General features: G+C 39.1%; 1 protein-coding gene across 1 annotated transcript; it reads left to right on the top strand.

Annotated features, from left to right (window-relative positions):
• Window positions 1-1,154: 1,154 nt before the first annotated feature.
• Window positions 1,155-25,038, top strand: TASL (TLR adaptor interacting with endolysosomal SLC15A4). The gene is made up of 2 exons (XM_040336487.1): window positions 1,155-1,355; window positions 23,659-25,038. The coding sequence occupies exons 1-2, from the start codon at window positions 1,316-1,318 to the stop codon at window positions 24,558-24,560; spliced, it is 942 nt and encodes a 313-aa protein (XP_040192421.1). The 5' UTR covers window positions 1,155-1,315; the 3' UTR covers window positions 24,561-25,038.
• The last annotated feature ends 1,532 nt before the right edge of the window (window positions 25,039-26,570 follow it).

The raw sequence follows: 26,570 nt of genomic DNA, 5'->3' as shown, positions 1-26,570 counted from the left end.
CCAAATTCAGAGAGACTTAGGCAGAGAGTCTGAATGTGCGCCCGCGCTAATTTAAGCGTATTCTGGTAACCAGATACGCTTAAATTAGGCTCAGATACGAGCGGCGTAAGTGTTTTACACCCTCGTATCCTAAAGTGTAATTTTTAGGCTGACCGCTAGGTGGCGCTTCCATTGCGGTCGGCGTAGAATATGTAAATCACTACTTACGCCTATTCACGAACGTACGCCTGGCCGCCGCAGTACAGATACGCCGTTTACCTAACGCATTATCAGGCCTATAGTTATTCCATCAAATAGCTGGAATAGTAATGTTAAGTATGGCCGCCGTTCCCGCGTCGAAATTCGAAAATTTTACGTCATTTGCGTAAGTCGTCCGTGAATAGGGATTTACGTAATTTACGTCCATGTCGAAATCAATAGGCCCGTGCGGCGTACGTTGCCGCAATGCACACTGGGAAATGTGCCGTTCCAAAAAAACGTCAATCACGTTAGGTCAAACAAAATTAACATAAAACACGCCCCCTCAGCCTATTTTGAATTAGGCGCGCTTGCGCCCGCCGCATTTACGCTACGCCGCCGTAAGTTAGGAGGCAAGTACTTTGAGAATACAGTACTTGCCTCTCTGACTTAAGGCGGCGTAGCGTAAATACGATACGCTACGCCGCCTTAAAGTTGTGGCGATCTCTGTGAATCTACCTATAAATATTAAAAGCCACTATCTCAGACTGACTACTGCCCACGGGGGAGGCATTTTTATATTTGCATAATGCCACCCAAGAACCAACCCACTACTTGCACCAGGGCTGAGAACTCTTCAGAGGAGTGCTTAGGCAGGATGCTGTGATGTTTTCACCATGCCAGGCCATCCCACCAGCAATGAAGGGCCTGCATTACATAGAGAAGCACAGAGACCTAGTGGTGACATAACTGGCACTAGAATAATTTGTGTAATAAAAAAGAAAAGCTTTATTTAAAAAAAATAAAAATCATTAGCATGTTGGTGAGGGGGAGAGAAAAAAAACAGGAAAAGCAAAATATAAACAGACTAAATTTCCACAAAAGAAATAGATTTTTATTTCTTTATTTGTTTTTTATTATGCTTTTTCATTCAGGCATGTATGACTGCAATTGTACATAGTGTGAAAGTTCTGCATTCACCAAACGGAAAAAAGAGGAACTTCATCTCACTGAACATCAATATTAAAATGTGCGCAATGACAACTTCCTTTTCCGTGCTTACAGATCCTCAGAGGGATAGTACAACGATCATACCGATCAGAACCCTTGGCTCAGCAAAGAGATAGGCATCCAATATATGCTTCTATTTTCTTGGAATACAGGACGGATATTTCCAGGTAAGGAAACAAAATACGTTCTCTAATCCATATAAATGGTGTCACTGACAGAGAATTGCTTTTTCCAGTGTACATTAATAGTGGAGACACGTGGGCTGACAACAAGTGCACATACAATTAGGCTTGGGCTGATTGTGACATTTTGTTCTTGTTAGCCAAAGATTGCACACTTTGTTTGACTTCATTGGCAGAATATAGATTTCATCTAAAAGACTGGTCAGTTGATGGTCCGGAATCTCTGGATAACAAATCGTATGTATGCACAGACAAATTTTTCTCTTGATTGATCGCATTATAGCTACCTTTGTGACGACTGCCCCCCTTCAGAATTTATACAAAACAAAAAGTCATCCTGATCACATTTCTAATCTCAAACTGATAATATGTATCATTTTATACTGTATTGTTTTGCCTAAAGCCTGGGACACACGATCGGATTTTCCACGGACAAAGCGTAGGACTTTTGTCCAAAGGGCGTTGGCCATGAACTTGTCTTGCATACAAACGGCAGAGAATTGTCGGCCAACAAACACGAAACGATGTGGTTTTTCAGCTCTTTAGCGCCATCCTTTGGGCAACTTCTGCTAATGTTGTGTCATGGTGAGCATTGCTTCTGAGCATGCGTGTTTTTACTTAGGATTTTTTTCCAAAGGACTTGTGTACACACGATTGGATAATCCCACAACACGCATTTGTTGTCGGAAAATTTTAAAGCATGCTATCCAACATTTGTTGGCGGAGCATACAAACGGTCGGATTTTCCGACAACAGCCTGTCATCACACAATTCCCGTCAGAAAATCCGATTGTGATTACAGGCCTTAAGGCCCCTTTCACATGGAGTGGATCCGAGCGGGCCAATCGTGCGAAAGGGGCCTAATTTGTCTATTGGTTATATAAAACCGAACTATCTTTCTTACTAGTAAAAATTAAGTTATTAGGTTTACTAGAAAAAAATAAGTGAATTAATATTATGCCTCACTGTGTCTCACTTTGCCTCACTGTGTCCATGTGCATGCCTCACTGTGCCCATGCCTCACTGTGTCCATGCCTCACTGTGCCCATGCCTCACTGTGTCCATGACTCACTGAGTCCATGACTCACTGTGTCCATGACTCACTGAGTCCATGCCTCACTGTGTCCATGCCTCACTATGCCCATGCCTCACTGTGTCCATGCCTCACTGTGTCCATGCCTCACTGTGCCCATGCCTCACTGTGTCCATGCCTCACTGTGTCCATGCCTCACTGTGTCCATGCCTCACTGTGCCCATGCCTCACTGTGTCCATGCCTCACTGTGCCCATGCCTCACTGTGCCCATGCTTCACTGTGCCCATGCCTCACTGTGTCCATGCCTCACTGTGTCCATGCCTCACTGTGCCCATGCCTCACTGTGTCCATGACTAGACTGACGTTTAACATGGGAGTCTATGGAAGGGGTGCCCGGCTTTGAAAAATCGGTGCTCCTCAGCTGTAGGTCCCCCAATTGACAAACTTTGCACACTTGTAGAGGAAGAGTGGGGCTACATGTGTGCCAAGATTGGGGTCCAGGGGACCTATGGCCGGCCGTTAAAGACTCACCAAAAGCAACAATTGTTCAATGGAGCGTACAAACGGTCTGATTTTTCACCACTGATAAAAACTTTACAGTTTCACAATTTGCATACTGGATTATTCCCCTTGCAATATTTTACCAAATCTATAATTTTGCCACTCTTTAGATTGAAAAAGCCATGACGATTTTCCAACCAAATTGTAAATATAAGTATAAACAGCTCCAAAAACTCAAGATAGAATTAAAGAAATTTAAAGAATACACCCAGGAATAATACCAACCCAGGATCTAGTCACACTTATAGCAACATAGTAACTAGAGTTCACAATTTGCAATATTATGTCATTCTGAAGACATTACAGCATTTATTTGGTACATCATGTTAAATTGTTAACTGCTCATGAAGTACTAATGATAATGAACATTTTGTAAAAATGTGCATGGATTACAGCCAAATCCAAACATTGCATAAGCTGTGTGATGGTGCTGGGTGTAGAGCAACCTGTGAGGGAGTCAAAGATTTGTATCTTTTAATTATACATTTAAATTTATTATAACAGTAGACATCATTTTAGTGAACCCCTGTTTTTTTTTTTTTTTACACATCTACTCCACCCCCCCCCCCCAGTCTCTATCAAAATGTTCTATTGTTGTACAATGCAACAGCAATCGCAAAATGCAGCGTGTCCCCTGGGGCACACAGTGGTGCAATGTCCAACTGCTGTGTCCATCGTGTTTGATATCAGGCCGTTGTGAGTGACTCAGATACCACGTGATCGCTGTGAGATCCACATGTTTCATAGTAAACAATAGTCATGAATTAAATCATTGTTTACTACTGTGTGTGATCTGTGATTTGTCACCAGTGATTACATGGTACCTGGGCCAATTACAGTGCCCTGTACAGTGTGATAGCTGTGGGTCAATCAGAGCTTCACAATAGTTATCAATGAGTAATGAGCCATTCATGATAGTTCAAACAATTGCTGTTACAGTGATCATCACTGTTAGAAAACTACTGGCTTTTTGACAAGAAATCTCTTTAGTGCCCTTTTTTCTTTTAAATACTGGGGGCTTTTTGTCTTTCATTTTATTTATAAATTGATTTGAGGTCAGTGGTCTCTTTTAGCTGCTGTCATAGCAAACTTTTTTTGTGCAGCAATTTTCCCTTTAAAAAATAAGCTTTGAAGGGGTGGCTTTTTCGAAGTTTCATTTATTTTTGGCTTATATTTGTTTCATTTTATGTTGCTAAGGCATTTATTTTAGGTTAAACTCTTTTTTTTCATTAGATTTTTAGTTATTTTGATTTGGTTTTAATATGGTCATTTGGGGTGACTAAGGCAGAGCATTTACCTGTTACTGTCCATCTTTTTTAAAGCAGAATTATGCCCCTTTCACACTTGTGCAACCTGAAAGTTGCTAACTTTGACACGACTTGAGGCAATGCCTGTGTGATTTTGAGGTCTATGGACCTCAAGTTGCATTAAAGTCGCACCAAAGTAGTGCAGGGACTACTTTGAAGTTACTACGACTTGAAGTCGCACAGCTATGAATGGTACACTTTGGAAATCATGGCGTAGGACTTGTGATGTTTCTTTGCAGTCCCAAGTTGCAGCACAAGTCACACAAGTGTGAAAGGGATCTTAAACCCAAAAACAAATACGGTATTTATTATATTGCAGCTTACCAATTCTTAGATCTGATGGCTGCATTTGTTTATTTTTTAGGCTTTCTTTCTCTTTTTTTTTTCACCTGGTGATCCTGCCAGATAGTCTGTTGCTTTTTCAAAAGAACACACTGTCATGCAGATGTAGCCGTTAGAGATTTTAGAAAGACATTTAACACTGACAGGGGCGCCAATTATTTACTTTATTTATTTATGTAAAACTTCTATTCCAAAAGGAAAACAAAATGTTAATGTTTATAAAGTGTTAACTGAAGCTTGGCTTCAATTTGTTAATGTATCTAAATCTGTTAGTCCATCTAAAGCCTTGTACACACGGTCGGACATCCGACAAACTTTCCCTTGGATTTTTGTCCGAAGTGATTTGTCCGGTCACACCCATAGCATACACACGCTCGGACTTTTCTGAAAACTTTTCTAAAACTTTCCCAACATCATGAGGTTTTTCTGCTATTTTCTGCTCTTTATCGCCACCCTTTTTCTTTAACTTCTGCTATTGTTGGTTGATTTTAACATTGGTTCTGGGCATGCGTGTTTGTACTTCGGACAAAAGTGCGATGGCTTGCTGTACACAAGGTCGACTAGGCACAATCGGACTTTTGTTGCCGTAAAGTTTTTCCGTTTGCAGACCGAACTTTTTGTCCGTTGAAACCCGAAAAAGTTGGTCCGATGGAGCGTACACACGATCGGACAAATGTGAAAACTTGTTGATTTTGAAGTTTGTTGGCCGAAAGTCCGACCATGTGTACGGGCCTTTATATAGTACAGTGCTATCATCATTCTAAAACCATATCATAGAATCCAAATGAATAAACTTATGCTAATGTCCAAAAACAAATATAATATGCACACAAAAGTAAAAATCCACATACAAAGAGCTGAGTGATAATTAGTGTCCATGTACCACATACAAGAATAATTTTAAAAAGACCTTTTGTCCCTTTGTTAAGAGATTCCTTGAACAAAAATTGTATGTGACGAAACACGTTGGGTGTGGAGTCAGACATTGCAGGTGGATCTTTTCTAAGCAGTGTGTGAGACCAGGAGCACTCCTTCACTGATCAATCACGGTACTTTTCTCTGTTGAGAAATGAGCGCCCATCTAGCTGCAGGGTTTTGCTGAGTTTCATTTGCAATGCAACCTTGTATCATTGCGAGTGCATAGATGTGTTTTACAATAAATGTATTTTTAACCACTCAGCTACCAGCGGCCGTCAATTGACGGCGGCAAGGTAGCTCAATTGTCCTGACAGGATGTCATATGACGTCCTCGTCTTTTAAAGCCGCTAGGGGGCGCGCACCCGCCGCATTACTGGGAACACAATGCGCGTGCCCGGCGGCCGCGATGGCCGCCGGGCACCCGCGATTGCCCAGTAACTGAGCAGGACCGAGGATCTCTGTGTGTAAACACAGAGATCCACGTCCTGTCAGGGAGAGGAGACCGATGCTGTGTACATGGGGACACAGATCGGTCACCTCCCCCAGTCACCCCCCTCCCCCTACAGTTAGAACACTCACTAGGCTACATATTTAACCCCTTTCCCCGCCCCCTAGTGGTTAACCCCTTCCCTGCCAGTCACATTTATACAGTAATCAATGTATATTTATAGCACTGTTCACTGTATAAATGTGAATGGTCCCAAAAATGTGTCAAAAGTGTCCGATGTGTCCGCTATAATGTCGCAGTCCCAATAAAAATTGCAGATCGCCGCCATTCCTAGTAAAAAAATCATAATAATAAAAAAAAATCATAATTATGTCCCCTATTTTGTAGGCGCTATAACTTTTTTGCGCAAACCAGTCACTATACGCTTATTGCGATTTTTTTTTTTTGTTTACCAAAAATATGTAGAAGAATACGTATTGGCCTAAATGGAGTTTTTTTTTTTTTATTGGATATTTATTATAGCAAAAAGTAAAAAATATTGTGGGTTTTTTTTTCGAAATTGAAGCTCTTTTTTTGTTTATAGCACAAAAAATAAAAACCGCAGAGGCGATCAAATACCATCAAAAGAAAGCTCTATTTGTGGGGAAAAAAGGACATCAATTTTGTTTGGGAGCCACGTCGCACAACCGCGCAATTGTCAGTTAAATCGACGCAGTGCCGGAAGCTGAAATTTCGCCTGGGCAGAAGGGGGTATATGTGCACAGTAAGCAAGTGGTTAAGCAATATCAAGCTATTTTTTTTGGTGACCACCCATCTATCCCTGTTGCATGCAGACAGTGGAGAATCACTTCCTTGGCTTTAAAGTGGTTCTAAAGGTAATATGTTTTTTACCTTGATGCATTCTCTGCATTAGGATAAAAAACAGTCTGCATGCAGCTCTCTCCTAGCCCCCCAATACTTACCTGAGCCCCCTCTTGATCCAGCGATGTGTCTGAGAGCAGCGTTTCTCTTTACTCTCTCCATCCTCATAGACTCAGAGATCGTCAGTGGGATCATAGCCGACTTGGAGTGAGCCCACACGAGTTCCCATGCTATGGTGGGCACTTGGTGGGGGGGAGAGCCAGGAGGACCGGTGGGGACCCAAGAAGAGCAGGGTTGGGGCTGCTCTGTGTAAAACCACTGCACAGAGCAGGTATGTATGACATGTTTGTTATTTAAAAAAATTACTTCAACACAAACTCAGCTTGCCCATCTTGAGCAGGGCCGGCCCTACCATGGGACCCGATGGTACCATTGTACCAGGCAGCACTTTCAGGGGGGCAGCAAATTTCCTGCCTGCACGCCATCCCATTCCGCCAGCTCCACTCTCCACTCCACTGTGGGGCTAATTGTCACCCGACCGCTCCTCCCGTTCCGCTCCGCTCCACTGTGGGGTTAATTGCATGAATAGAGCCATAACAGGTCTTTTTTATACTCCTATATACATGTATAGAGCCATGATAGGTCCACTTTAGTTATCATGATATAAAATAATGGATGTGGGGGCATTTTGGTGGGCGTAATTGTTTTTTGGGGGGGGCAGCATTTAATTCTTGGTACCAGGCAGCACAATGTCTTGGGCCGGCACTGATCTTGAGTAAAAACCGGTATGTTCTGTTGGGGAGTGCAATCTTGATTGTAAAGTAAAAGGATCACTAAGAAACGGTGTTGATTTATATGAAAATTCACAGAGTCAACAGTTTTTTAGGGGTCACCTAATGCTGCGTACACACGATAGGTTAGTCTGATGAAAACGGTCTGATGGCCCCATCGGTTATTTATCCATTGGTTAAAAGAATAGGAACTTGTTTTAAAATTATCTGATGGATAAAAAACCTTTTGAAAAAAACGATCGTCTGTAGGCACGTCCATCGGTTAAAAATCTACGCATGCTCAGAATTAAGTCGACGCATGCTTGGAAGCATTGAACTTCGTTTTTTTCAGTACGTCGTTGTGTTTTACGTCACCGCGTTCTGACACGATCGGTTTTTTAACTGATGGTGCGTAGGCACGACTGACCATCAGTCAGCTTCATCGGATAACTGATGGAAAAATCCATCAGACTGTTCTCATCAGACTAACCTATCGTGTGTACAGGGCATAAGAGAAAGAATCGTATTATACTTTGTATTATGCTGGACACTTTTCTTTGACTTTTATTTGGACCTTTTTTTTTATTTCTGGGTGGTAGAGCCCTTTCACACTGAGCCGCAGGCACGTTAGCGCTAAAGCACTGCTCGTTTAAGCGACGCTTTAGTGCTGTTTAAACTGTGCTTTTCAGCCACTAGCGGGGCACATTTAACCCCAAAGAAGGGGTTAAAAGTGCGGCTGTTGCGGCTCTCCTGAAACGCTTTTCAGGCGCTTTGGAAGTGCTGCCGGCACTCTTGGAAGTTATGACCATATTAAAAGAACACGCATACGCGTTTCGGCACAAGCCTTGTTCACAGCATATTCTAAAATGAAACACACATATACAGACAAGGAAATAGTAAAGTTCACTCCCTCCAATTAGGTGATGTCCTCAATTAGAATGGATGAAAAACGTATGCATATGATAAGCAATTGGATCTATGGAACACTAAAAATATATATATTCATTTGAAAAAAAAAAGGAAAACATGTATATGTTCAGCACAAGATATCCATAGTCGGCCTACTCGGAGGAACAAATCAACATCATGGGCCAGATTCAGAAAGCCGCGCGCAAAGTTGCGGAGGCGTAACTTTTCTTATTTACGTTAAGCCGCCGCAACTTAACACGCAAGTGCTGTATTCACAAAGCACTTGCGTGTTAAGTTGCGGCGGCGTAGCGTAAATTGGGTGGCCTAATTCAAAATAGGCGGGTAGGGGGCGTCTCCTATTTAAATTAGGCGCGTCCACGCGCCGAACATACTGCACATGCGCCGGCCTTAGAAAAATCCCAGTGCGTATATCGCTGATTTACATATTCTCGGCGTAAATCAGCGAGAACGCCCCCAGCGGCCATTTTAAAATTGCAGTTAAGATCCGACGGTGTAATATAATTACGCCTGTCAGATCTTTGCTGCAAACCGGCTTATCTTGTTTTCTGCATACAGAAAAACAGATAAGCCGGCGCAAAGTGTGAGTTATGCCGGCGTATCACTGATACGCCGGCATAACTCTTTCTGAATCTGGCCCATTATCTATGGTTCATACCATGTGGAGTCCTAGTATGAAGGTTAAAGATCTACAACACCTCATGTTTGAGGATTTTACGATGTGTATCACCACCCCGAGGTGGACTTCTAACCTTCTGCAAACCATAAAATGTAAAAGATGACATATTACCTGAATGGCGATATTTAAAATGTTTGGACACATTAGATAAACCTTTGTCCTACTCATATTCTCGCTTTTGCCGTGCACACACAATCGGACATTCCGACAACAAAACCGTGGATTTTTTTTTTCCCGACGGATTGTTCGCTTAAACTTGTCTTGCATACACCCGGTCACACAAATGTTGTTGGAAATTCCAAATGTCAAGAACGCAGTGACGTACAACACTACGACGAGCCGAGAAAATTGAAGTTTAATGATTCAGAGCATGCTTCGAATTGATTCCGAGCATGCGTAGGATTTTGTGTGCGTCGGAATTGCATACAGACGGTCGGAAGTTCCGAAGAACTTTTGTTGTCAGAAAAATTGAGAACCAGCTCTCAAACATTTGTTGTCGGAAATTCCGACAGCAAATGTCCGATGGAGCCTACACAAAGCTCACATTGAACATTTGTTGTTTGGAAATTCCGACCGTGTGTACGTGGCATTATTCTTGTTCTTAAGAGGTCTTGTAGTACACCCCACGTACTGTAGTTGACAGGCCGTACATTCCACCAAATACACCACATTAGTAGTATAGTCTCTTATTGAGAAATGTTTGCCAGTGGAATATGAGTGTACTGAATTCGTTTTTTTGGAGTGTTTGGTACAAAACAACGAAGCCTGTGGTGTGTGACCAGGTTTTCTTATGGACCTCTGAAACAAGCTAGTAGAAAAAAATATCTCCCAGTATGCTGGCTCGCCTTCTCGAAAACCTGCAGCCTGCTTCCATAATTAAAGGGGTTGTAAAGGTTTGTTTTTAATTTCTAAATGGGTTCCTTTAAGCTAGTGCATTGTTGGTTCACTTACCTTTTCCTTCCATTTCCCTTCTAAATGTTTTTTTTCTTAGTTTTCTTTGTCTGAATTTCTCACTTCCTGTTTCTCCTCAGTAAGCTTCCCACCATCACCCGAGCGGTGGTTAGTCAGCCAGAACAGCTTACTGAACACCTTACTGAGGAGGAACAGGAAGTGAGAAATTCAGACAGAGAAAACAAAGACAAAAAAAACATTTAGAAGGAAATTGAAGGAAAAGGTGAGTGAACCAACAATGCACTAGCTTAACCACTTCCATACCAGGCACTTACGCACCTTCCCGCCCAAGCCAATTTTCAGCTTTCAGCACTGTCGCACTTTGAATGGCAATTGCGCGGTCGTGCGACGTGGCACCCAAACAAAATTTTTTTTCCCACAAATAGAGCTTTCTTTTGGTGGTATTTGATCACCTCTGCGTTTTTTTTTTTGGCGCAACAACTAAAAAAAGACTGAACATTTTTTAAAAAAATACGTTTTTATTTTTTTCTGTTAATTTTTTTGTAAATAAGTACGTTTTCTCTTTCAATTACGGGCACTGATATGGCGGCACTGATGGGCACCGATGAGATGGCACTGATGGACAACGATGAGGTAGTACTGACGGGCACAGATGAGGTGGCACTGATTGGCGGCGCTGGTATGCGGCACTGATGGGCACACATAGGCGGCACTGATGGGCACACATAGGCGGCACTGATGGGCACACATAGGCGGCACTGATGGGCACTCATGGGCGGCACTGATGGGCACTCATGGGCGGCACTGGGCACTCATAGGCGGCACAGATGGGCACTCATGGGCGGCACTTATGGGTGGCACTGATGGATACTTATGGGTGGCACTGATAGGTGGGCACTGGGCATGGATGGGCACTGTGGGGTGGCACTGATGGACACTGTGGGGTGGCACTGATGGACACTTGGGGTGGCACTGATGGACACTGTGGGGCAGCACTGATCTACCCATGTTGCCAGTCAGTGCCCATTTGTGTCTTTTTTTTTTTTTTTTAACTTTTTTTTTTTTTTAAGATTTTTTTTTTTCAATGCTTTTTTTGGCCCACCCTGGTGGTCCAGGGTGGGCTTCCCTGGTGGTCCAGTGTGGCGATCCAAGGGGGAGCTGCGCTGATAAACGCGAGTGTCAGACGCGAGTGAGGAAGAGCCATCAACGGCTCTTCCTGTTTACATTGTGATTAGCCGTGATTGGACATGGCTGATCACGTGGTAAAGAGTCTCCGCCGGAGGCTCTTTACCGAGATCGGAGATGCGGGGTGTCAGACTGACACCCCGCATCACCGATCGCCCGTGCGCGGCATGAAATCCTGCAGGACGTCCATGGACGTCCTGTCAGGATTTCAGAACCACTTCCAGGACGTAAATCGGTTATAGGCCGGGCGGGAAGTGGTTAAAGCAACCAATTTAGAAAATAAAAAACAAACCTTTACAACCCCTTTAAGTTGAGATCCTTATCCGTAGACAAGATAGGGAGATGCCTCCATTTCAGTAACTTGGTTAAATTCACATCCCCACCACTTTTGTTGACTTATTTTGGTAAGACTGTTTTAATCATCAACCATGTGAGTTGCTAAATGTTGTTCCTTCATTAAATGTAACCATACTGCTACACTTAGAGGCATCTCTCTTCTCTTTTATACTCTGTAGCTCCTGATGGATTTTGCTTCTAATCCCCTTGTGGAGGCTTCCATTTGTGTATGGACATTTTATGGTTACACAACTTATCACATTACTATAATCGTTTTATATGAACTATAAACTAAAGGACTTATGAATGAATGGTTGTGGAACGAATCATTTAAGTTTCCATTATTTCTTATGGGGAAATGTGCTTTGTTATACAAGTGCTTTGGATCACAAGTATGTTTTCAGAACAAATTATGTTTGCAATCTAAGGTTTTACTGTATATTATTTTGTATTACATGATATGGTTTTAGAATGATGATGGTGCTGTACTATATGATGGAACCTTTCACCTTCATAGCTAAACGGGTTAGTAATTTAAAGAGCTGCGCAAACTGTTGACGCTATATAAATCCTGTATGATAATAATAATAATTTACACAAGAAAGATAAGATTGTTTGCTCATCCAGTTCGTCTCACAGGAAGTGACAAGGACAAGATCAACAGGTGTTTTCTGTATTTGTAAAAATGTTTTTAGTCATAAAAAATAAATAAAACTAATGCAGCCACTACATCTAGTGACTGGGGATTTGCACTGACATGTTTGTTCTTGGGTTTAATCATACTTTAAAGATTTCTGTCAAGTACAAAAACATTTAATTAAAAATATATTCCTCAATCGTCACAATGGGTATACAGTAAATCCACTTTGTGGGCTGCAAATGAAAACTCAGATACTACTATGTAAAAGTAACAGTGGCGTCAGCACTGTGCAGAGAGCAGAGCTGTGGGAGGGACTCAAGAGGCTATTGAATAAACAACATCACTATTCCTATAAATAATCACCAGGGGCCGGATTCATAAAGAAGATACGACGGCGTATCTCCTGATACGCCGTCGTATCTCTGAGTCCGGCCGTCGTATCTATGTGCCTGATTCATAGAATCAGGTTACACATAGATCTCCCTAAGATCTGATAGGTGTAAGTGACTTACACCGTCGGATCTTAGGCTGCAATCTGACGCTGTCCGCAAGGTGGCGATTCCCTTTGTTTACGCGACGATTATGCAAATGAGGAGTTACGCCGATTCAGAAACGAACGACCGCCCGGCGCTTTTTTTTATGTTGTTTGCGTTCGGCTTTTTCCGGCGTATAATTACCCCTGCTACATGAGGCGTAGCTAATGTTAAGTATGGCCGTCGTTCCCGCGCCGAGTTTTGAAATTTTACGTCGTTTGTGGATGTCGTTCGCAAATACAGATGGACGTAATTTCCGTTCCCGTCGAAACCAATGACGTCCTTGCGACGTCATTTAGAGCAATGCACACTGCGATATGTACACGGACGGCACATGCGCCGTTCGTAAAAAACTTCAATGACGTCAGGTCAACACACATTAACATAAAACACGCCCCCCCCCCCTCCACATTTGAATTACGCGGCCTTACGCCGCAACACATACGCTACGTCGCTCTAACTAAGGGCGCAAGTTCTTTGTGAATAAAGAACTTGCGCCCAAAGTTAGAGCGGCGTAACGTATCAGAGATACGTTACGCGGGCCGGACAGATAGGCCGATGTATCTGAATCCGGCCCCAGGACTTTTCCAGTGGATGCTGGTCAGTTTCTCAGGGTTGGTGACAATGTCACTGACTTGGAAGTAATATATAGGTGTCACCAGACATGAAATGAGGGGGGGAATATAACTAACAGAGCCAATTAGAGCAATAAAACCCTGACAGAAAATCACACCTCTTTAGTCTACCCAAATGAAAATTTGGATGAAAGTCAGTTTGTTAAATTGTTGAAAGTGATACATGGTCAAAATTGTTTGCACAAGATTGGCTGTGTGTGGTTGTCCTATAAAGCAGGTCTCATACCCTGTACACACGATCGGAATTTCCATTGGAAAAAGGTCCGATGGACTTTTTCCATCAGATATTCCGATCGTGTGTAGCCCCATCTGAGTTTTTTCATCGGAAATTCCGATGAATTCCATCAGGCCTCGGAAACACGACCGAGTTTCTCGGCAAAAACCAGCAAGAAACTTGCTGGGAGATATTTTTTTGCCGAGGAAACCGGCCATGTGTACATTTTCGTCGAGGAAACTGTCGAGAAACTCGACGAGCCAAAAAGAGAGCAAGTTCTCTATTTCCTTGACGGGAATGGAGAAAATTGGTTTGTCGAGTTTCTCGACAGCCTAACAAGGAACTCAACGAGGAAAACGATGTGTTTCTCCCGTCGAGTTTCTCGGTCGTGTGTACGAGGCTTCAGAGTTTAGATATAGAACATGTTCTATATTTTTCCGATGGAATTCCGATGTGATTTGGCCAGGCAAAAGCCTGATCGTGTGTACGTGGCATCATTGAATACTTCTCGCATAAGTTTGAAGCATCGTGGAACAAAGAATATGAATATAATTATGGTGAGTTTAGAGTGTCATAATACACAGCGCATAAGTAGATCTTCAGATGATATAGCCACTGGAGTTATTTTGAAAGGTGAAACTAGTGTGCAATCCACAGTCACCCTTTCGAAAGCACTACTTCCCAATTTATGTGGTTACATTGAAGTGTACAGGTGGCACAGAAATGCACAACTATCCTTTTTTTTCATGAAGTGAAACAATATTAACTGTCTAAGGGATTTTTTTAGAGTATTTACATGCGGTTTAGAGTTTTGTGACGTTATTTGCATGTCACATATGCTATATAACTTTCATATTGGTCATTGCAAGTGGTGACCCAGCGCTTAGACTCCATGATGTCAGTCACCTTCTAACCCAGTCCTGTCTGGTAGGAATAGCAGGTCATTTTCAGAATGTAGCAATTAATCATTCGGCTTCTTTCAGGAAATGTGGTATTTTATATTTCCTTTGATGTTTGCTGGGCATAGAGGGGGGCATGAAACAAAAAGAATAATGGAGAATCAGCGAGAGCTATGTCCAAATGTTCTTAATCTTTAATCTGACATACGGCCAAAAAAGGTTGTATTTTAGGGCATCGTCAAAAAAAATAAGTATAATGCCCTGTACACAAGGCCGGTTTTCCCGTCAGAATAAACTCCAACGGTTTTTCCGACAGGGTTCCGACGGAATTACGCTCAAGCTGTCTTGCATACACACGGTCACACCAAATTCTGACCATCAAGAACGTGGTGACGTACAACACTATGATGAGCCGATAAAAATGACGTTCAATGCTTCCGAGAATGCTTCGACTTGATTCTGAGCAATGCGTGATTTTTAGTCCGTCAGAATTGCATCCAGATAAACGAAAATTCCGATCGAAATGTACTTCATCGGAAAAATTGAGAACATGTTCTCTATCTAATTCTGTCAGAATTTCCGATGGAATAAGTCCGATGGTGCATACACACGGACGGAATATCCGATTAAAAGCTTCCATCTGACTTTTTCTGTCGGAAATTCCGCTCGTGTGTACAAGGCATAAGGGTAGACATGTGCACTGCCAAAAAATTAGTTTTTTTCGTTTATGTTATTTTCGTTTTTTTTATTTTTTCGTAAATTCGGGAAATTCAAATTTTTTTCCGTTTTTGTTTTATTTTTTTTTTATTTTTTTCGGAAATTTCGAAAAAATATTTTTTTTCCGTTTTATTCGTTTTTTTGATGAAAAAAGCGAATAAAACGAAAAAAAAAAAACAATTTTAACTTTTTGAATTTCGAATTTTTCAATTTTCGAAATTTCGAATTTTTGACATTTCGAATTTTTCAATTTTCGAAGTTCGAATTTTTCGAAATTTCGAATATTTCAATTTTCGAATTTCGAATTTTTCAATTTTCGAATTTTAGACTTTTTCAGTTTTCGAATTTTTCAATTTTGGAATTTTGGAATTTAATTCTCGAAATTTCGAGTTTATTTTTCAATTTTCGAAATTTCGAAATACGAAAATTCGGAAATACGAAAATATTCGGAAATACGAAAATATCAAATTTCGAAAAATTCGAAATTCGAAAATTCGGAAATTTTTTTCAATTTTCGAATTTTTCAATTTTCGAAATTCGGAAATACGAAAATTGAAAAATTCGAAAATGGAAAAATTCGAAATTGGAAAAGTGAAAATTTTGAAAATTGAAAAATTCCAAATTTGAAAAATTCTAAAATTTCGATTTTCGAATTTTTCAATTTTCGAAATTTCGAATTTTTCAATTTTCGAAATTTTGATTTTCGAATTTTTCAATTTTCGAAATTTCGATTTTCGAATTTGTCAATTTTCGAAATTTCGAACTTCAATTTTTTCAATTTTCGAAATTCAAAATTTGAAAAAATTGAAAAAGCTTCAGGCCTCGTACACACGACTTGCTGGGAGATATTTTTTTGCTGAGGAAACTGGTCATGTGTACATTTTCGTCGAGGAAACTGTCGAGAAACTCGACGAGCCAAAAAGAGAGCAAGTTCTCATTTTTTTCCACGATCGTGTGTAGGCAAGGCCGTTTTAATGATCGGTTTAAAAAAAACGTTGTTTTTTCTAGACCCTTAAAAACGTCATTTTTTAGAACCCGAAAAACGGTCGTGTGTACGTATAAGTATAGATCTATGTTTGTTCCAAGCATGTTTGAAGCCATTTACTGTTGACTGTCTCACTACCTCTGCTGGAAGTCTATTCCAAACATCAACTTCCCTTTCAGTAAAATAATACTTTCTAAGACTAGTTTTGAACCTTCCTCGAAATTCGAAAATTCGGAAATTTTTTTCAATTTTCGAATTTCGAATTTTTCAATTTTTGAAATTCGGAAATACGAAAATTGAAAAATTCGAAAATGGAAAAATTCGAAATTGGAAAAGTGAAAAACTTTGAAAATTGAAAAATTCCAAATTTGAAAAATTCTAAAATTTCGATTTTCGAATTTTTCAATTTTCGAAATTTCGAATTTTTCAATTTTCGAAATTTTGATTTTCGAATTTTTCAATTTTCGAAATTTCGATTTTCGAATTTGTCAATTTTCGAAATTTCGAACTTCAATTTTTTCAATTTTCGAAATTCAAAATTTGAAAAAATTGAAAAAGCTTCAGGCCTCGTACACACGACTTGCTGGGAGATATTTTTTTGCTGAGGAAACTGGTCATGTGTACATTTTCGTCGAGGAAACTGTCGAGAAACTCGACGAGCCAAAAAGAGAGCAAGTTCTCATTTTTTTCCACGATCGTGTGTAGGCAAGGCCGTTTTAATGATCGGTTTAAAAAAAACGTTGTTTTTTCTAGACCCTTAAAAACGTCATTTTTTAGAACCCGAAAAACGGTCGTGTGTACGTATAAGTATAGATCTATGTTTGTTCCAAGCATGTTTGAAGCCATTTACTGTTGACTGTCTCACTACCTCTGCTGGAAGTCTATTCCAAACATCAACTTCCCTTTCAGTAAAATAATACTTTCTAAGACTAGTTTTGAACCTTCCTCGAAATTCGAAAATTCGGAAATTTTTTTCAATTTTCGAATTTCGAATTTTTCAATTTTCGAAATTCGGAAATACGAAAATTGAAAAATTTGAAAATTGAAAAATTCCAAATTTGAAAAATTGGAAAAGTGAAACATTTGAAAATTGAAAAATTCCAAATTTGAAAAATTCTAAAATTTAGATTTTCAAATTTTTCAATTTTCGAAATTTCGAATTTTTCAATTTTCGAAATTTTGATTTTCGAATTTTTCAATTTTCGAAATTTCGATTTTCGAATTTGTCAATTTTCGAAATTTCGAATTTTTCAAATTTCGAAAATTGAAAAAATCGAAGTTCGAAAATTGAAAAATGTTTCAAATTTCGAATTTTTCAATTTTCGAATTTCGAATTTTTCCATTTCGAATTTTCGAATTTAACTGTCTAAGGGATTTTTTTAGAGTATTTACATGCGGTTTAGAGTTTTGTGACGTTATTTGCATGTCACATATGCTATATAACTTTCATATTGGTCATTGCAAGTGGTGACCCAGCGCTTAGACTCCATGATGTCAGTCACCTTCTAACCCAGTCCTGTCTGGTAGGAATAGCAGGTCATTTTCAGAATGTAGCAATTAATCATTCGGCTTCTTTCAGGAAATGTGGTATTTTATATTTCCTTTGATGTTTGCTGGGCATAGAGGGGGGCATGAAACAAAAAGAATAATGGAGAATCAGCGAGAGCTATGTCCAAATGTTCTTAATCTTTAATCTGACATACGGCCAAAAAAGGTTGTATTTTAGGGCATCGTCAAAAAAAATAAGTATAATGCCCTGTACACAAGGCCGGTTTTCCCGTCAGAATAAACTCCAACGGTTTTTCCGACAGGGTTCCGACGGAATTACGCTCAAGCTGTCTTGCATACACACGGTCACACCAAATTCTGACCATCAAGAACGTGGTGACGTACAACACTATGATGAGCCGATAAAAATGACGTTCAATGCTTCCGAGAATGCTTCGACTTGATTCTGAGCAATGCGTGATTTTTAGTCCGTCAGAATTGCATCCAGATAAACGAAAATTCCGATCGAAATGTACTTCATCGGAAAAATTGAGAACATGTTCTCTATCTAATTCTGTCAGAATTTCCGATGGAATAAGTCCGATGGTGCATACACACGGACGGAATATCCGATTAAAAGCTTCCATCTGACTTTTTCTGTCGGAAATTCCGCTCGTGTGTACAAGGCATAAGGGTAGACATGTGCACTGCCAAAAAATTAGTTTTTTTCGTTTATGTTATTTTCGTTTTTTTTATTTTTTCGTAAATTCGGGAAATTCAAATTTTTTTCCGTTTTTGTTTTATTTCTTTTTTTTATTTTTTTCGGAAATTTCGAAAAAATATTTTTTTTTCCGTTTTATTCGTTTTTTTGATGAAAAAAGCGAATAAAACGAAAAAAAAAAAACAATTTTAACTTTTTGAATTTCGAATTTTTCAATTTTCGAAATTTCGAATTTTTGACATTTCGAATTTTTCAATTTTCGAAATTTCGAAGTTCGAATTTTTCGAAATTTCGAATATTTCAATTTTCGAATTTCGAATTTTTCAATTTTCGAATTTTAGACTTTTTCAGTTTTCGAATTTTTCAATTTTGGAATTTTGGAATTTAATTCTCGAAATTTCGAGTTTATTTTTCAATTTTCGAAATTTCGAAATACGAAAATTCGGAAATACGAAAATATTCGGAAATACGAAAATATCAAATTTCGAAAAATTCGAAATTCGAAAATTCGGAAATTTTTTTCAATTTTCGAATTTTTCAATTTTCGAAATTCGGAAATACGAAAATTGAAAAATTCGAAAATGGAAAAATTCGAAATTGGAAAAGTGAAAATTTTGAAAATTGAAAAATTCCAAATTTGAAAAATTCTAAAATTTCGATTTTCGAATTTTTCAATTTTCGAAATTTCGAATTTTTCAATTTTCGAAATTTTGATTTTCGAATTTTTCAATTTTCGAAATTTCGATTTTCGAATTTGTCAATTTTCGAAATTTCGAACTTCAATTTTTTCAATTTTCGAAATTCAAAATTTGAAAAAATTGAAAAAGCTTCAGGCCTCGTACACACGACTTGCTGGGAGATATTTTTTTGCTGAGGAAACTGGTCATGTGTACATTTTCGTCGAGGAAACTGTCGAGAAACTCGACGAGCCAAAAAGAGAGCAAGTTCTCATTTTTTTCCACGATCGTGTGTAGGCAAGGCCGTTTTAATGATCGGTTTAAAAAAAACGTTGTTTTTTCTAGACCCTTAAAAACGTCATTTTTTAGAACCCGAAAAACGGTCGTGTGTACGTATAAGTATAGATCTATGTTTGTTCCAAGCATGTTTGAAGCCATTTACTGTTGACTGTCTCACTACCTCTGCTGGAAGTCTATTCCAAACATCAACTTCCCTTTCAGTAAAATAATACTTTCTAAGACTAGTTTTGAACCTTCCTCGAAATTCGAAAATTCGGAAATTTTTTTCAATTTTCGAATTTCGAATTTTTCAATTTTCGAAATTCGGAAATACGAAAATTGAAAAATTCGAAAATGGAAAAATTCGAAATTGGAAAAGTGAAAAACTTTGAAAATTGAAAAATTCCAAATTTGAAAAATTCTAAAATTTCGATTTTCGAATTTTTCAATTTTCGAAATTTCGAATTTTTCAATTTTCGAAATTTTGATTTTCGAATTTTTCAATTTTCGAAATTTCGATTTTCGAATTTGTCAATTTTCGAAATTTCGAACTTCAATTTTTTCAATTTTCGAAATTCAAAATTTGAAAAAATTGAAAAAGCTTCAGGCCTCGTACACACGACTTGCTGGGAGATATTTTTTTGCTGAGGAAACTGGTCATGTGTACATTTTCGTCGAGGAAACTGTCGAGAAACTCGACGAGCCAAAAAGAGAGCAAGTTCTCATTTTTTTCCACGATCGTGTGTAGGCAAGGCCGTTTTAATGATCGGTTTAAAAAAAAACGTTGTTTTTTCTAGACCCTTAAAAACGTCATTTTTTAGAACCCGAAAAACGGTCGTGTGTACGTATAAGTATAGATCTATGTTTGTTCCAAGCATGTTTGAAGCCATTTACTGTTGACTGTCTCACTACCTCTGCTGGAAGTCTATTCCAAACATCAACTTCCCTTTCAGTAAAATAATACTTTCTAAGACTAGTTTTGAACCTTCCTCGAAATTCGAAAATTCGGAAATTTTTTTCAATTTTCGAATTTCGAATTTTTCAATTTTCGAATTTCGAATTTTTCAATTTTCGAAATTCGGAAATACGAAAATTGAAAAATTTGAAAATTGAAAAATTCCAAATTTGAAAAATTGGAAAAGTGAAACATTTGAAAATTGAAAAATTCCAAATTTGAAAAATTCTAAAATTTAGATTTTCAAATTTTTCAATTTTCGAAATTTCGAATTTTTCAATTTTCGAAATTTTGATTTTCGAATTTTTCAATTTTCGAAATTTCGATTTTCGAATTTGTCAATTTTCGAAATTTCGAATTTTTCAAATTTCGAAAATTGAAAAAATCGAAGTTCGAAAATTGAAAAATGTTTCAAATTTCGAATTTTTCAATTTTCGAATTTCGAATTTTTCCATTTCGAATTTTCGAAATTGGTAAATACGAAAATCCGAAAATTCGAAATTCGGAAATTGAAAAATTCGAAATTTGAAACATTTTTCAATTTTCGAACTTCAATTTTTTCAATTTTCGAAATTCAAAATTTGAAAAATTTGAAAAAGCTTCAGGCCTCGTACACACGACCAAGTTTCTCGGCAAAAACCAGCAAGAAACTTGCTGGGAGATATTTTTTTGCCGAGGAAACTGGTCGTGTGTACATTTTCGTTGAGGAAACTGTCGAGAAACTCGACGAGCCAAAAAGAGAGCAAGTTCTCTATTTCCTTGACGGGAATGAAGAAAATTGGCTTGTCGAGTTTCTCGACAGCCTAACAATGAACTGGACGAGGAAAACGATGTGTTTCACCCGTCGAGTTCCTCGGTCACGTGTACAAGGCTTCAGGGGATTTTTTTGTCTAATGCCACGTACACAGGACCGTTTTTTGGGTTCTAAAAAATGACATCAATAATGTCATTAAAAACGATCGTTTCGAACATGCTCTAGTTTTTCACAACGTTTTTAACATTGTCGTTTTTAAGGTTGTAAAAAATGGTCGTCTGTGGGCTTTAACGACGTGCATGCCCAGAAGCAAGTTATGAGACGGGAGCACTCATTCTGGTAAAACTACCGTTCGTAATGGAGTAAGCACATTTATCACGCAGTAACAGACTGAAAAGCGCAAATCGTCTTTTACTAACACAAAATCAGCTAAAGCAGCCCAAAGGGTGGCGCCATTCACATGGAACTTCCCCTTTATAGTACCGTCGTACGTGTTGTACGTCACCGCGCTTTGCTAGAGCATTTTTTTTTCACGATCGTGTGTAGGCAAGGCCGTTTTAATGATCGGTTTAAAAAAACGTCGTTTTTTCTAGACCCTTAAAATTGTCATTTTTTAGAACCCGAAAAACGGTCGTGTGTACGTATAAGTATAGATCTATGTTTGTTCCAAGCATGTTTGAAGCCATTTACTATTGACTGTCTCACTACCTCTGCTGGAAGTCTATTCCAAACATCAACTTCCCTTTCAGTAAAATAATACTTTCTAAGACTAGTTTTGAACCTTCCTCCAGTTAGCTTGAGGTCATGTCACTGTGTTCTTGAGTTTGGTTTCATATTGAAAATACTGTCCTCCTGGACCTCATTCACCCCCTTGATGTATTTAAAGGTTTCAGTCATGTCTCCCCTTTCCCTTCTTTTCTCCAGGCGTTCTGAAGGTCGCACTTGATATGTTTTATCCCCCAGACCTTCCACCATTTTTGTTACATGTCTCCGGACTCGTTCTATCTTTCAATTTATTTTTGTAAGTGAGGTCTCCAGAACTGGACGCAGTATTGTAAATGAAGTCTCACTAAAGATCTCTATAGGGGAATCAGGACCTCCTTCCTCCTACACCTGGGCAGAATGGAAAGTTGTATTTAGTTTTAGATATATTCGCTATGTTACTAATTTATTTTTGTTTAGTTTCTGACAGCTGATAAATAATCAGTTGTTAAGGATGCGGCGGCTGGCTTCCTGGTCCGCTGCTTAACAACCAGCTACTTTTCTTCACACAGAATTTGAAATGGTCGATAGTTTTTCGACCAATCTGAATTTTAATCCTTCTGAAGATTTTGAATTAGTTAGAAAACTAATAAACAAAATGACTTTTAACGGATTTCAATGAATCATCTCAAATAAGTACCCCCAAATCTTTCTCCACTGTAGTGCAGAAAATGAATGAAAAGGGGAAGGGTACCTGAGGACCCCGCAGACTATTAAACTGGTGCTAAATAGGAAATGTAGTCAACAACAAAAAATGTAGAAAAATAGAAAATGTTTTATTTATAACAAATAATAAATACATGTAAAAGAAACCATCAATTGGGATGGAAACAAAATGACATGATCTCCACCGACATATTTGGGAAGATCAATTTGAGCATTGATGTAGGTGCTTGCTCGACATGTTTCGCTCAATTGCAGAGCTTCCTCAGGAGCTTTTAAACAGACAATGCTAGGTATCAAAGAGAATGAATAGTTAGATTAGATAGATAAATACTCTCAACAATATAGATGCAAAAAATGACTGCATGACACTATATTCAAACATAAGGGAAATACATGACTTAGATAAATACAAAGAGTGTTGATCAATGACAGAATGCACACAATGGGTGCCAGCCAAAATTTACCACAAATAAAGGAAATTCCTTTTATTGAGAAAAAGGAAGCAAAAGATAACCAGAATGAACCAACATCCGGAAAGTATTTATCTATCTAACCTAACTATTACATATATTTATTATTTGTTATAAATAAAACATTTTCTATTTTTCTACACTTTTTGTTGTTGACTACATTTCCTATTTAGCACCAGTTTAATAGTCCCTGGGGTCCTCAGGTACCCTTCCCCTTTTCATTCATTTTCTGTACTACATGGGACTAGTTGCTCGGATTTGATGATTTCTGTCCATAATTAAAAATTTTCTCCTCTGTAGTGCTTAAAAACTGACATCAGAAATTGACTTGCTGGGCAAAATTTATTTATATGATTTCGTTTTTATAACATTTTTCTGGCTGATGAATTCAGAGTGCTGCATTTAGATGGATATAAAACTATACGCTGTACGTATCTAAATGTGGAGGTTTAGATGTCTGTGTGAGTAAGATGGGATTTTAAGCTCCTAACAATTACCATAAAAGTAGATAGTTTTTTTTAGATGTCATTAAGAAATAACACAGAACTTTTGAGATGACTCTTTTTTTTATTGTGAATTGCAGAGATTTATGAATCCTATTTCTTCCTTGCAGATATGTTATCTGAGGGATACCTTTACAAAATTCAGTCATGGTATGAAGATGGCATAGCAAAACTGCATTCAGAGGAGGTGACGGTGACTAGAGAAAGAAAAGAACTGGCCGGGGTGTGTACTCTAAATTGTACAGTTGCATATGAGACCGGAAGCAGAAGAGTTTTTAGGAGATATGGGTCTGTTGGAAAAAAAGCTCCAGAAATACAAGGGAAAAATACTGCCCAAAGCTCCATGGAGACACAGTTGTTGCAAGAAATGGAAAATCCTGTGTATGAAACTGATCAATCATTCCCTGGCAGTGTAAGTGCAAACTCACCGTCTAATAAAGATACATATCTGGTGCCATCATCCTGTAAAAATATCTGTAGAGACTATAGTGACTTGCATGTAGCCGGGGATCAGGTCATGGCTATAAACTCAGTAATGACTGACTTCACTTGTGAACCCAGCTTTGAATTTGGTGAAGGGCCATTTCTTCAATCTTCTCAGATTCCCTCAGCTATGGATTCTGTATGTGTGGCAACAAATGATTTGCCGCGTAAGCTTTCTAAACACGAGTCCTCCAACTGGAAAGTGAGCAGCACTAAAGACAAGAGCATCATGAACCAAGAGCAACCCTTGTCCAATTCCATACTCAATGAATACTTGGAGCGGAAAGTCATTGAACTCTACAAGCAGTACATGATGGACATGAGCTGCAGTACATCTGCTCATATTATGGAATCAGAGCTCATCATGAATAATGTGCAGCAGATCAGTATGCAGCTGTCACGAGAACAAAATATGGAAACCAACAAAGCTAAAGACATGGTCATCAGTTTTCTGCTCAGGCTTGCAAGTGAAAAACAATCTAATTTTATCAGTACTCCTGATCTGCAGATATCATCCAATTTAGCCTAATCACAGGCATTTACAGGGGTTGGCAGTTACATGCAGACATCAGATTTGTGTAAAGATACACATGCTCACATTGCTCTAGTGTGTATTGTGCATGGGACATGCCATTTGAGGCGATCATGTGTTACAGTAGTTTTCATCATCTTTTTGTTCCTGCAAAATATATTATATCGTATCCCCGACCCCAACACATATATGTCACAAACATGTAAACTGTACTGTGTGTCTGACTTCTGTATAGAGCAGGGGTATTAAATAAAAATTCACGGAGGTCCGATCTGTACAATTTTCTTCCAGCAAAGGTTCGAATCACACGTTTGTCCAATGACTCAGGTCCTTCCTATCACAGCCCCCATCCTTTTATATCACAATCCTGTTATTACATCAGTGTCCTCTGTTGTGTTCTGTACCCCCATTCACATCACCACCATAGAGCACTGCCCCCCCACAGCAGTGTTCTGTGCCCCTCTCAAATCACCCCCCCTCCACCACAGCAGTGTATTTTCCCCTCTCAAATCACCCCCTCCCCCACAGCAGTGTCCTGTGCCCCTCTTAAAACACCTCCCCCCACAGCAGTGTCCTTTGCCCCTCTCATATCACCCCCCGCCACAGCAGTGTCCTCTGCCCCTCTCATATAACCCCCACAGTAGTGTCCTCTGCCCTTTTCATATTACCCCCCACCACAGCAGTGTCCTCTGCCCCTCTCATATCACCCGCCACAGCAGTGTCCTCTGCCCCTCTAACATAACTCCCACAGTAGTGTCCTCTGCCCCTCTCATATTACCCCCCCCCCCCCACCACAGCAGTGTCCTCTGCCCCTCTCACATAACTCCCACAGTAGTGTCCTCTGCCCCTCTCATATTACCCCCTCCCCACCACAGCAGTGTCCTCTGCCCCTCTCACATAGCCCCCACAGTAGTGTCCTCTGCACTCCCCAGTAGTGTTCTCTGCCTCCTTTACATCTCTCCCCCCTTTACATTACCCCCTCAACAACACTGCCCCCCGCAACCCCCTACAGCAGTGGTCTTTGCCCCATTACATACCCTCACACACAGTGGGGCTCTCTGTCCCTTTACATAACACCCCTCACAGTTACGTGCCCTGCCCCTTTACCATGGTCCGCCATTTAGTGATGCCTGGTATAGAGGTTTATATTTGACTGATGAAGGCACTCTTTTCAGTTTACCTCATATTTAAGTGCGTTTTGTTCATGCTCTAGGCCACCTGTTTGTGCATGTCTGCAACTTAAACAGATGTAATTTAATACCTGTAATCATTTCAGAAAAAAAGACATGCAAATAATAAAATAGTTTAGCTTAGCGTAGAAGTGTTAAGTCAAAGAAAAACAGAATATCACATAGTCAAAGTATCTGCAAGTTTATATTTAGATTCAGTGATCAGTATTTAGGAAAATCCAAGCAGCAACTGAACTCAATCCACAATATACCAGAACTGGTTTTGTTTTTCCCTTATGTTATCTCTATAAAAATAAACTTAAAAAATAAAAGTAAACTTCTGTACACACAAAAATGTGCATCTGGATAGATTGATTCCAGAGCTTCTACATTGTTTGGACAAGTTTTATTTTTTTTCTCGTGCTCATGTAAGTAAATGACACTGCAGTGGCTCTGACCCAATAAGCTTTATCAGTGCTGTTCAGGGCAGTAGTGATTTTTCTTTAGTAAATAAGGGAAATCCTTCTTTGCATACATTTCCAAGGCAACCTAACATGATATTCTATTACCTGTTACCTTTGTACTCCAAAAAGTTTCAAACAAGTATGTTTGCATTGGGTCGTCTATTATGCCTAATGTTTTTATGTGACGTTAATTTATTTAATGAAACAAAAGAAAAAAGAATGTAAGGCATTAGAATGTGAATATTGGGTATGTACTTTGTTGAACAAGCTGATGTACTTTATTTCAGAGCTATGTAATACATATTTAATAAAGACTCTACAACGATTAAAGCAAAATTATATTTGTTTTTGGTCAATGTATTCACATGTATATT

Source organism: Rana temporaria, chromosome 2, assembly GCF_905171775.1.
Source record: "Rana temporaria chromosome 2, aRanTem1.1, whole genome shotgun sequence".
NCBI lineage: Eukaryota > Metazoa > Chordata > Amphibia > Anura > Ranidae > Rana > Rana temporaria.
Note: the sequence above shows the minus strand (reverse complement) of the source record. Positions and strands in the feature narration are given on the sequence as shown.